At 30.0% G+C, this 12588-nt stretch overlaps 3 protein-coding genes across 18 annotated transcripts in view; 1 reads left to right on the top strand and 2 right to left on the bottom strand.

Moving 5' to 3' along the window:
- Positions 1–1491, bottom strand: part of Tomosyn (syntaxin-binding protein tomosyn) — a 65826-nt gene extending 64335 nt beyond the window's left edge. For 3 of the 12 annotated variants that reach the window (XM_015330112.2, XM_015330110.2, XM_015330107.2), the window contains exon 1: positions 429–1490. In XM_015330112.2, coding sequence (XP_015185598.2) covers positions 429–548 — 120 coding nt within the window. In that variant the 5' untranslated portion in view covers positions 549–1490. Of the gene's footprint in view, positions 1–428 lie in introns of all 12 variants that reach the window. The other 9 variants (XM_015330106.2, XM_015330111.2, XM_089176931.1 and 6 more) reach the window with 5 other exon arrangements.
- Positions 1492–1706: 215 nt separating this feature from the next.
- On the top strand, positions 1707–7201 carry LOC107071269 (ankyrin repeat domain-containing protein 27). Of its 5 annotated transcripts, none has more exons than XM_089176941.1 (5): positions 1707–2040; positions 2292–2596; positions 2680–3072; positions 3151–4019; positions 4452–7201. In XM_089176941.1, the coding sequence occupies exons 3-5, from the start codon at positions 2726–2728 to the stop codon at positions 5375–5377; spliced, it is 2142 nt and encodes a 713-aa protein (XP_089033067.1). In that variant the 5' UTR covers positions 1707–2040; positions 2292–2596; positions 2680–2725; the 3' UTR covers positions 5378–7201. The 5 variants fall into 5 exon arrangements, with proteins under 5 accessions (XP_089033067.1, XP_089033066.1, XP_089033065.1 ...); XM_089176940.1 differs by having other exon boundaries at positions 3151–4622; positions 4776–7201; XM_089176939.1 differs by having other exon boundaries at positions 1707–2037; positions 3151–7201.
- On the bottom strand, positions 5468–12527 carry Ire1 (serine/threonine-protein kinase/endoribonuclease Ire1). The gene is given in 14 exon segments (XM_015330148.2): positions 5468–7223; positions 7226–7571; positions 7668–7859; positions 7948–8120; positions 8229–8525; positions 8594–8880; positions 8963–9117; positions 9223–9554; positions 9644–9891; positions 10770–10989; positions 11086–11465; positions 11564–11606; positions 11696–11816; positions 12025–12527. Coding segments are annotated over 14 exon segments (2925 nt in total). The 5' UTR covers positions 12109–12527; the 3' UTR covers positions 5468–7176.
- Between the last annotated feature and the right edge of the window lie 61 nt (positions 12528–12588).

Raw genomic sequence — 12588 nt, 5'->3', positions numbered from 1 at the left:
TAATTTAAAAACTTTAACACATCGAGCGATAAATAAATGCTACTAATTATTATTAAAAATCAACAATAATATGAACAAAAATAATGTAAAAGAATAATTCTCATTTGAAAAGTAAAACCAAGCATAAACGTATTAATGTCAGTATAACAGCTGTCAAAGAAATAAAGATAATTATTGAATTTGAAACACAATCACGCTCGATGCCGATTATTATAGAGAATGCCCACATCATCACGCGGTATTGTAAACACTTATGCATAGGAGTAACGATCTATTTAATCAATCAAATCAAGGCAATAAACGAATTAAATATCGCATGGAAAAAAAAAAGGGAAAAGAAGGCGCGACAAGAAACGTCAATTACTTTTACTACTACGCAGATTGTTATAGAAAACTAGGTTATATAGTAGGATATAATATGAAAATACCTTTTTAACTTGAATGTGCTCGGATCTGAGATTTTCAACGATCTCCTGGTCAGACTTAGTTGGCTGAGGCATCGACGAACGGAAACCGTCGAGCACCCCTTTGATCGTGAACTTCTTCATCTCGAGCTGATGGTGACACCTTGGACGATCACATGTGCGGCCGACGTGCGGACAACGCGTTGTCTTTCTTTTCGCGTTACGACAACGCGACAACGACGATGACCAACTCTTTACCGAAATTTAATGGCAATTTATCCCGAGAACAACAACAACAACCAAAAATAAAAACGAAAAAGGATTCGCACGGTAGTAAGGAAAACGATGTTTTCTTTTCTCCTTCTCTCCTCCTTCTCCTCCTCCTTTCTCTATTTTGTCATTACGCACGCGGAGTGAGAGAGAGAGAGAAAGAGAGAGGACCGAATAATATCCCGATGACAGATCTTTTCTCTTACGACGTTGCTCGACTTCTCTTTCTCTCTCTCCTATCTTCGTCTACTTGTCTTTCTCGCTCCTTCTCCCTCCTTCCCCCTCTCCCTCCACTCTCTTTCTTTCTCACACTTCCTCTCTTTCTCTTTGTCTATCGTTCTGTATACTTTTTCCTCGTTCCCACTCTCCTCTCCCTCCTCTCACTCTCTCTCTGCCTATCTATCTATCTATCTATCTATCTATTTATCTATCTATTTATCTATCTATCTATCTATCTATATGTTTATTTATCTATATTATCTATCTATCTATCTATTTTTATTTCCCTCCTTCTCTTTCTTTCGCTGTTTCACCTGAGGAATTATCGCGAGAGAAATAGAAAAAGGTAATCTTTTTTACATTTTGATATATAATGATTAACGTGTGTTTTCGATTCTCATAAGAATGTTGGTCAAGAATATCGGTAGAAAGTCTCGGTCGACGGAACGTACACGACGTGAATATAGGCACGTTCGCGAATCGTGCTCAACCCGTTTACGCGGATATATGATATTTTACGAACGCGCTGCGTCGACGGAAATTGTTTTCCTAGTTGACAGCAATGCAGTGTTGTTTAAGCGTGCCAGGATCAATAACTGGCAACAGCCTCATGTGGACTTTTGCACGACCGCGAACCTAGGTATACGGCGCAATCGCTGTACGAAACGTTATGTCCCGTTCTATCGTTTGCGCTTATCTTCTTCCCTCGCTCTTCCCCCACCACACTTTTCATCCAACTAACCTCCTACTTTTCGCTTCGCTGTTGCTTAGCGCGTAAGAAACGTGCTTCAAAAACAACGTCTTCGTATTGGTCGAAAACTTATATTCGACAACGAATCATCGAATTTTCCAGAAAATATTTACATATATTTTTTCTTCTATCTTTTTCTTTTTTTCTATCTTTTTTTTCTTAATTACAATACTTGCATTTTACAATATACTTACATATTTTATTAACAATATATTCAATCGGAATGACAAATTTTTTAAAGGACAATTCTCAATGCACTTTAAGAAAAATACGCTCAATACAAATGCTCACTTGTTTTACTCGTTTTAAACACGAATGCTATAATCGACGGAAATCTTTCTATATCTGTCTAAAGATTGGTCGAAGATTTTCATTTCTTTTACAATTGAAATCGTGGTAATTCAAATAATTATTATTGAAAATTATATAAGATAATTATTTTGTATCGAGTTTTAATTATAAAAAATTACAATATTTTCATCACTTTAAATTATTGAATGATAAAGACTTATATAAATTTCAATTAATTGGAATATACTTCAATATTGATATTTGTTTATCTTTTATCATAAATTTTATTATTTTTTGTTTATTCGTAATGGAGACAATATAATTAATTAACTAATTATATTCACTTTGAGTTATAGTGATGAAAAAGGAATGACAGGTACTGGAAAAATATGGACTTGTTGATTCATTTCACCTTATCGAGATGGAGTGATTATGCAACAAATGTTATTTTTAAATCGGCATAAAATAAGACAATGTAGTATTGTGTTATATATTTTCTGTTCTTTTCTAATAAATAGAAATATATGTACACATATACTGCGCATATAATGTTTACACTTGGATAATTACATTTATTAAACCAATCAATGATGGTACTATAGTAATTATAATAAAATGTGAATTAATAGTTAATTCTGTGAAAGTTATCATTTGAATAGAGGTATGAATATTTTGTCTTTTCTTTATTTCAATTTATTATATGTTGCTTATTCTAAAAAACTACTTGTTGTTCTATCTTTGCAGTGATACTGTACATTGTACGGTATGTTTATAAATATAGTATTCAAACATGGAAATAAATTACGACGAGGATGTATCTCAAAATCCATTTCTAGAAAAACTTAGAAATTATTACGAACCAACTTTACGATTAGCTGCACACGAAGGTTGGATTGTCTGCGTACCTCGTCGTGGTACTTTTACAAAAGATATTTTATACAAAGAAGATGTAGAGGAACATATTTTGATACCGAATTATGAAATGTCAGAAACTTCATTTCGTTCTTTAAACAATAAGAATGTCAAGCTCCTTAATAGAATATTAACTGTAAATTATGAAACATCTGATTCATATTCTGTACGTTTACTTTTTGAAGAAACATTTTATAATGAAGGTTCATGGAAGTATCGAATATGGTAAATACAATTACATTTTCATCCAATTATTATACTATGATGTTTAATAGTAAATTTGCATTTACGTATATATTGCAGGTGCATAGAAGGTCCTATTAATTGTGAATCGCTATCGTCGCATAATCATTTGACTACAATAATGAATCTACAAGATGCCATAAATTTACTTTGGTCTGAAATTAATGAAAAAATCTGCAATAGTTTAGAATTAAATATAAAAGAATTTCAGCAAATATATTCAAACATCGAAGATACATCGTTAGAAACATTGAAGGATTCTGTCTTTCAATTATACTCGAATTGCATTGAAATGATACTGCAGGATAAATTTAATGATACAAGTAATACTTCCACATATCTCATTCAAAATATAAAAATTGCAGTTGAAACATATATATTACATGCATTGAGAAAAACTCTTCAAAAATCAATATCCATTTATATGGCTGATGATGATGCTAATTTAAATAAAATAATAAGGAATTTAACCGACTTAAAATTTGATGATTTAGGAATACATTTAAATCTACGTACCAATATTCACAGAGGAAAATTAGAGTTATCGCATATAGTTTGTTATATGACTGTCTTAGAAAAACTTGAATGCCTCAGGAGAAGTATTCGTTATATATCTCAAGGAGTATCTTCTATTTCATCGGATGATTTATTACCTATACTAGTATACCTTGTCATCAAAACTAGTTTATCAAATTGGATAGCACAAATAACTTTTATAAAGCATTTTCGTTTCTCAGCGTGTAGTATTAATGAGTCGGATGAACTTGCCTATCTAACAACATCTTTAGAAGCAGCAGTGGAGTATATCAAATCTGGTGCATTAATGGAAAAAAATAGAATTAGTCAGGTCTCTGACTCGGAACAAAAACTACAAAATGAAAATGAACAGCGCACATCTTTGGATTATTTATTTACATGCATAACGAAAGGTGATTTATCAGAAGTAGAAAACTTATTATCATCCGACATCATCAACTTGTATAATCACGTTCCATTATGTCACCCATTGTGTACTTGTGAATCTTGTGAAGTATCTTTAGCTAAAAATCGTCTTTTAAATCGACCAACAGTATCCTCAAAAAACGAACACGGTTCAACTGCCCTACATATAGCCAGCTTTCATGGAAAAGTTAATATTGTCGATTATCTTTTAAATCATGGAGCTGACACTAACATAACTGATAATGATTCACTCACGCCTCTTCACTGTGCATTAATGAAAGGTCACCAAAATATAGTATTACTACTTTTACATGCAAATGCAAACCCTATAATAGTAGATAATTATGAAAATACAGCATTACATCTAGCTTCTGATCGTGGACATGAAGGTTGTGTGAAAGCTTTGCTTTACTTTGCAGAACATACAAATTTATATCTTAATGTTAATTCTCCTAATACTGATGGTGATACACCACTACATCGTGCATCTAAGTGGGGATATTTAGGTATCATAGAAGTTCTTTTAGAATACGGAGCAGATTGCAAAATCAAAAATAAATGGGGCCAAACATCTTTCGATGTTGCACAAGGTGAACGAGTTAAAATACTATTGCAACGTATTGCACCAAATGTTCTAGTTCCTTCTACCATAAAAGTTCATCATTCATCACCAATTTTACAATTATCTTTAAAAACTGAAAATAAAATAAAGTCTAAATGTTCATCTGACATAAATATTACAGTACAAATCAACAAATTATTTTCTGCAATTAGCGAAGGCGATATACACTTAACAAATTATTACCTTGGATGGAGTAACCAAAATGAACAAATGACAGTAAGATCAGATCTTTGTCATCCATTATGTTACTGTGAACGATGTGCTCCAATGCATGAATATTCAGAGAAAAAGAATAAAATACCAGCAGCAGTTTTTAATTCTTACAATGATAATGGCAAAACGGTTTTGCATATAGCGTCTATTGTTGGATCTTTAGAAATAATTCAATTACTTCTAGATGCAGGAGCAGACGTTAATGTAACAACAAAATTTGAGGGTCACACTCCATTACATTTAGCTTGTTCAGCTAATAAAATACAAGCGGTCAAAATAATTTTAGATTGTGGAGTATGCAATATAAATGCCAAAGATTTCAACGGAGATACTCCTCTTCATTTAGCAATTAGAAATGCCAATATAAGAATTGTTGAATTGCTAATACGAAGTGGTGCTAATACAAATATTCGTAATTTACAGAATGTAACACCACGTTTACTGCTTGAAAAACAAAATTCTAAAGAAGTAATTAGAATATTAAAATGTGACTCCTTAGAGATTCATTGATTGATAAATAATAAAAGTGTCATTATTCAAAATTGATCGATTTAACAAAAGTGATTAAGTTATTGTCGCAATAATAGAAATTATTAGAAATTTTATTTCTATCACTATACTGTTTTTACATTTTATTATTATATATTTACATTGTGTACATAGTTGAAACATATAATTTACGTGAAAATGAACAATAATTATTACTTTATAATTTCATTACTTTACTGCAACTCTGAAGAATTATAACTCATAGTCTATGCACCATTATTTTAAAGGATATTGTATTCCATTCTAAGTTATGTGTAGCAAGTGCCTTTTATCTTAATATTATTTTTATTAAGTACTCCTATAATTACTATATTATATCAAATTTATTCACAGTGTAAACCTTCCATTATGGCATTTCATAGCATTTCGTTTGTACTATTGTTTTACTTCATTTATAAAAAAAGATTATATTAACATACAGATTCATTATTTAATTATTTTCATTTGTTAAATGTTGTATAGATTAAATATTTCTCAAGTGATAATTCACAGAAATAATGCTAGTGGTCTACTAAATGTTTATAAATTTGTTTATATTTATGAAATATTTTTTTATCATCTTTTGAAAAAATATATATATATTAAACTTGTTAAACGCTATAATAATTATATTTTACTAAAACAAAAAAACACCCACTCTCTTTCTTCCATTTTTTATTCAATATTTTACTTAATTCTTAATAGAAAATTTTTTTTCATTTATTTGTCTGCAGTATGTATATTCAAGTTGCTCAATTTAATTTTTCTACTTCTATAAATTATTAATAATTATTTTAGTCATGGTTTCATCAATCAATATCTTTTTTACATTTATGGTTATTTTGTAAAATCATTTAGTATGAAAAATCACAGAAATACGAAGGCATTTTAATGATCATATTATGATCATTAAAAATGTACAAATTTCATTTGAATATTGTATAATGTTATGATTATGAAAAATTGAAGTATATTCTAGCATAAATAATATAATAATTTTGCTGCAATCTATTATCAACGTAAACAACAGTTACACGGTAATAAATAGTTAATAGTAAATTTATGCTGCCAATTGTTCAACAATACAACATTCTTATTATTTTTTTCCTTCACTAATATGTACATATTATTTTCTCAATAGTAATATATAAATTATACATTGTATGACTGTACAAAAAAATTGAATTTGTAAAAAGAATTACTTATTTTTCTATGTCTCTTGTTCAATCATATCAAATTGCACAAGTTAATTTATATTTATCTGTGTATGCGCACATATTTTATATGTAGATTGAAACTGATTAAGATAATCATGATATTATACGGAAGTGTTATTTTCAAACGTTTATAAGTTCAATTTTGGTTTACTTTTATCTAACAAAAGGATTTCATTCTTGTTAATTATCTGAACGTACATTAAGATGTTTTATGAGATCAATTATTTTTTCGAACATTTCCTTGATACTTAGGAAATCGTTAAAATCTGTTTAATAACAGAATATCAGTAATCCAATTGTAAGAAAAATTAGTATTATTATTATTTATTATTTAACAAAATAACTTATCGATATAAATTATTTATTAAATAACTAAATAAATAATAATGATTAATTATTTTCTTACATATTTTATTAAGATGTAAATATTTTCTTTTTCTCATGATTATTATTATATAATTAAATCATTGTAAACAATTAAGCAAATTTGTATAATTGTTATTAATCTTTCGTATCATAATCAGTCTCTCATACATAAATATTTCTAATAAATAATAAAATTACCTAAGATGATGGTAATACCAACGTCGATGGTTCGATCACTTTCTTTTTTCTTGCTTTCTTCTGTTTCCTCGATGTCTGCCTCGATGATTTGCATTCCAATCAATAGTCCCTTTTCGTACTTTTTGTGGTGATGAACAAATCACTTCATTTTCTTGCGATAAAGAAATCACTTCTTTTTCTTGTGTTTCATACTCCTCTATCTCGTTAAAATGAACAAAATTATATTGTACATGATAATAACGCTTTAAAGTTGGCTCATTGCGGAATTTTTGCATTTGAATCCAAATGTGACATAACAAACATGGAAATCTACTAAGCCAATATTCTGTAAATTTTTCGGGAATTTCACCTAAACTTTTTTGTGCAGCTGGCATTAATTCTCTATAATGATGCTTCTGTAAATATCAATCACAAGATTATATTATATTTTTGTTATTAGACTTTGTAAGTTATTATGTATTTATTAGATATTATTAGTAACTTTGATGTACCTTATTTCGTAATGCCCTTAATAAATCTCTTACATTACCACCATCATAAGTTCTATACTTTCGAAGATCCGCCGCAACTTCATTGTCAATGTGCATTCTCCAATCTCCTTTGACAACTCGTTGATTACCATGTTCAAGAGCTAATAATGCTGGACTATCAAATTGTTCTTTCTCAACACGATCACTAACATCCTAAATTATACAAAAAACGTACATAGGAATATATTATACTTCTATTATGTAGGTGTATTATTCTTATTATAACAATAATTTGTCATACTTGAAAAAAATTAAGTATTTGAGTAGGATTCCAAAATAATGGATGATTATAGACTACTGCAGCAGGTGGTCGTTCTGATGGATCTTCAGAAATCATTGCTTTTATAAGATTCAATGCTAATTCTTTATCACTTTTAGATATTCCATGTAATGCTGTCAAGTCACTTTCTCCGCCTATAATACATATATATATATATATATATATATATATATATACATATATAAGATATATAAGCATTGAATTAGATCGTATATAGATATTTAGAATTATTAAAATATTACAAAGTATGTTAGCTTGTCTTCTTAAAGAATCACCAAATGGATGTTTTCCATCAGAGAGAACATAATAGAAAACACAACCAAGAGAAAAAATATCAACGGCACACGTCGTTCTTTCTCCATTTAACATCTCTGGTGCTATCCAACCATCTGTTCCAGTTACACCAGAACGTCGCGAGAATGATACGCGACCAACTTGTAGCTTCTTGCAAAGACCAAAATCTGATATCATTGCTCTGACTTCTCCCCGTGGTCCAGGAACCGATAGAAGGACATTATGTGGTTTTATATCTCTATGAACTGTAAATATATAATAAGTAATGGCTAAACGTTATAAAGATTTGATTAAGCATCAAATAAAGAATTACCAATATCTAAAAGATGTAAATGTTCAAGTCCTGATGTAGCCTGTCGTAATATATCTTTCTCTGATATTTTTTCTCTGTCATATTCTCCTACTACGTAATCTTGTAAAGTAGCTTCTGCTAATTCTAGAGCGATATATCTAAACATTCTATCATGTTCTGTGCAAAAATATCGTACAACGTTAGGATGTTCATCTGATTCTCTAAGAAGTGTTACTTCACGATCAGCTAATGTGAAACAATCCGGTAATAATCGCTTAACTGCTACTGATCGGCCATCAAATTCACCTCTGATACAATTATAATATGATTACATATAACAAGAATTCTCATAAAGAGATAGAAGAATGAAAAGTATAATTCTTTACTTACTTATATACAAATGTTCCCTCGCATCCTTTACCTAACACTTCACTGGTATTAAAAGTAATCTTCCCTACTCTTACTAGACCTTCTCCCATATCTTCAGGAATAACAATATTACTACGTTTAGTATTGCTGTTTGTGCGACTATTTTCTCGTGAACCCTGAAAATAAATCATTTATGTTAAAACAAAAATATGGATAAATTCAATCATATAATTTTCCAAAAATAATATATAATAACCAATATTTCATGTAATATCACACACCTGTGACAGCTGTTGAAATTCTTTAAATTGTGCATTGAAATACCAAAACATTGCAACTATACATCCAACAAGTATAATAAGTACTAATTTTAATCCTTTGTTCTCTTGTTGATTAAGCCACTTTTTGCTTGCTCTATAGCTTTCGGCTAAAATTTTATGCCAATTTCCCTCTTGCATTCCATCATCAGCTATTGGTGTATTATTAGATAATATAATTGGTAAATGTGTTGTTAAATTCAAGGATGATGTTTCTGATAAAGATACTTCAGAACTTCCAGTGATTTGAAGCGGTTGATGCTCAGAATTATATTCTGCTGGTATTTCATAATAACCTGTTAAGTTTAGGAAAATTTCAAAACACAATAATGGAATTATTCACATAAATTCACTATAATTAATATCATATAATTAATCATATTACCTAATGTGATAATATTACTTTCCGATGTTATACTTTGATACTCATCGTTAGCAATATTGATATTTCCAACAACTATATGATCCCCAGGTAAAGGAATTCTATTATCATTTTTATGAATCTGTGCAACTGTTAATGGCCCTTCTAACAACAAATATCCTGCATTACTTGATATAGTTGCAGTTGCTGAATCAATTAAAGATGGTAAAGCATAAAATCCATATTCATGTTGTCCGATATATAACGTAGGGCTATGAAACATGAAAAAAATTCGATATAATACTAGTACATATATTAATATTAAGAACTTGAATAAAGATTATTTATTAATTATTATTATTATTAATGGCATTAGAAACTCGAAAGTTCATTGCCGCAAATACCAAATCCCGCCATTGTTCCGTCTCTGAGCGCTATCCTTCCATTCGCGATCTTCGTATCCTATTTCTTTCAGGTCTCTTCTAATATTATCCTCCCATCTACGTCTCGGTCTACCTAGTGGTCTTTTCCCGTTTGGTATACCGACCAATATTTTGTGCGCCGTTCGATCCTCCCCCATGCGCGCCACGTGACCAGCCCATCTTAATCGGCGTGATTTTACGACGTTGATAATGTCCGGTTTGTTGTACAATCGATGTACTTCAACGTTATAGAGTTTTCTCCATTCGTCCGTTTCCTCATCGCGTTTTGCACCGAAGATTTTACGAAGAACTTTGTTTTCGAAAACCCTAAATTTCTTTTCGTCCCGTAACGTAAGCGACCACGATTCGCTACCATAAAGAACTACCGGCAGGATGATTGTCCTGTATATCCTGATTTTTAATCACCCAGACAGCAACCGCGAGCTAAGTAATTTGTTAACCGAATAAAAACATGAATTGCCTAGATTGATTCTTTTCTTAAGTTCTTCGTTAATTTCGTTCGTCTGGTTTATGATCGATCCTAAATACCTAAAGTTGCTGACCCGCTCAAAAGTTTTATCCCGAACGACCCAAGTTCCAGTACTAGGCCTATTCTGAACTCTATCGGTTACCATATATTTGGTTTTTTCCGCGATTATTTGCAGTCCCAGATCTTTAGTACTATCTATTAATATTTTTGCGTTATTACTTGAAGAAAGATTACTTACAACAATTGAATATAATTTGGTTTGGTTACAAAGTGTTCTAATAAATTATCTAATGTTCCTTCTGCAACACTAGTGAATGGTAGAGTTAATAGGCCATCCTTAGTAACAGTATAAGTTGCAACAACAGGACTTTCTAAATTTAATTGCCATAAAATTGTGCCTAATCTTTTATCCAAAGTTACAACTCTGCCTGTTGAGCTTGTAGTAAAATGTACTAAATCTACAAAATGTATAATAATATTATTATTATTATTGTTATAAATATTCCAATCATATATCAAATCTTTATTTCTATTATCTCTTAATAATTATTAACCATAATTTTCATCTTCATTATTCTCCATTTTTGCTGCAGAATAATCATAAAATGTTACATTCCATTGTCTATCCTTTTGTTTACTATCCACCATTATAATATTATATTCCGTGCGCCCGATGAAAATAACATCTTGAATTTCTACAGGACATGTATTTGCCACGTTATCAAAACCTAAAACTTGTTCTCTTCTACCTGTTCTAGGATCAACTGTAAACCATGTATCAATTTTTCTACCAGTATATAATATACCATCGCTGCTACGACAAGGACTGTTAGCTACCAATTGTGGAATAGTAAAAGGTAGCTTTTTAAGAGCTTCGGAATCTGTTCCAAATAAATATAATGATCCATCTTTTGGATCTGGTAGAAAAATAGGCCTAAAATAAAAATTTCCTATTAATATTCATTTACAAGGTTTCAAACATGTCATTACAGTATATGAGACAATTAATCACTTAAAAACAAAATTACGTACATTGCAGATTTAGAGCAATTAATAGGTACTTTGACAAGTGGTTCTAAAACAAAAATGAAGAAACAGATAATATAAAATAGAATGAAAATTACATGAATATATTTGACATGATATTTTGTTTTTATGTAATACCATCGTCCTGTTTCCATCGTATTTCACCAGATCTTTGACCAACTCCAATTAATGCACCATCCAGAGTAGAAAAAATAATAAGCGGGTCATCTTGTTCACAAGCAAGTCCTGTATTATGATTCTAGATACAAAAAATAAATTACATAATAATCTTTATTTAGAAATTTATATAGTAATAATAAAAAGAAGAATTAATGTAAATATTTCCGTAAGTTTGAATTTGTATGTTTACACAATGGATTGATCAAATATTATACATATGTGCATACACACACTTGTTTGAAAACAAATAGATAAATCATGTTATGTGAATTTATATGCATACACACCTCCTGCACTTGTTGAGATGCAATATTAGAGAAAATCGTTGCACTAATAAAATATAAAAATATAATGAAACTTTTGTACGCCATATCAAAATCGGCGTTTTAATTTCGGAGTAAAAGCTAGGTTATGTCCGACTCCTTGGAAAATATAAATTTTATAAAATATTCTGACCACCTCCATACAATAACAATAAAAGAAGTGATACACTGATTGTCCATCAAAAAACCTATTTATTATCGTTTAAATCTTAGATATGTATTCGCAGCTTCAACGTTGTTTAATATCACTGACACAATGACAAAAAAACTAACATCATTCCCCTTAATCCGAATAATGTTTATTACTCTCTCACACTTCGTGTTTTCATTTCATTAACAAGTTATTCGTTAAATAAGAATTACTTTTTCTTCAGATAATATGCATATACATTTTAATAATTTTTATTTATAATGCTTTGTTGTCAGAATAATCCACCTCTTTTTCATAAAACTAGCAACAAGTAGCAGTAAAATCAAAGCGCGCGTCCACGTATTGATATTTCAAATTCGTACTATAAATTGCGAAAA

The sequence above is a fragment of the Polistes dominula genome, unplaced genomic scaffold, assembly GCF_049000335.1.
Source record: "Polistes dominula isolate Pdom_NZ unplaced genomic scaffold, Pdom_raw_medaka contig_12, whole genome shotgun sequence".
NCBI lineage: Eukaryota > Metazoa > Arthropoda > Insecta > Hymenoptera > Vespidae > Polistes > Polistes dominula.
Note: the sequence above shows the minus strand (reverse complement) of the source record. Positions and strands in the feature narration are given on the sequence as shown.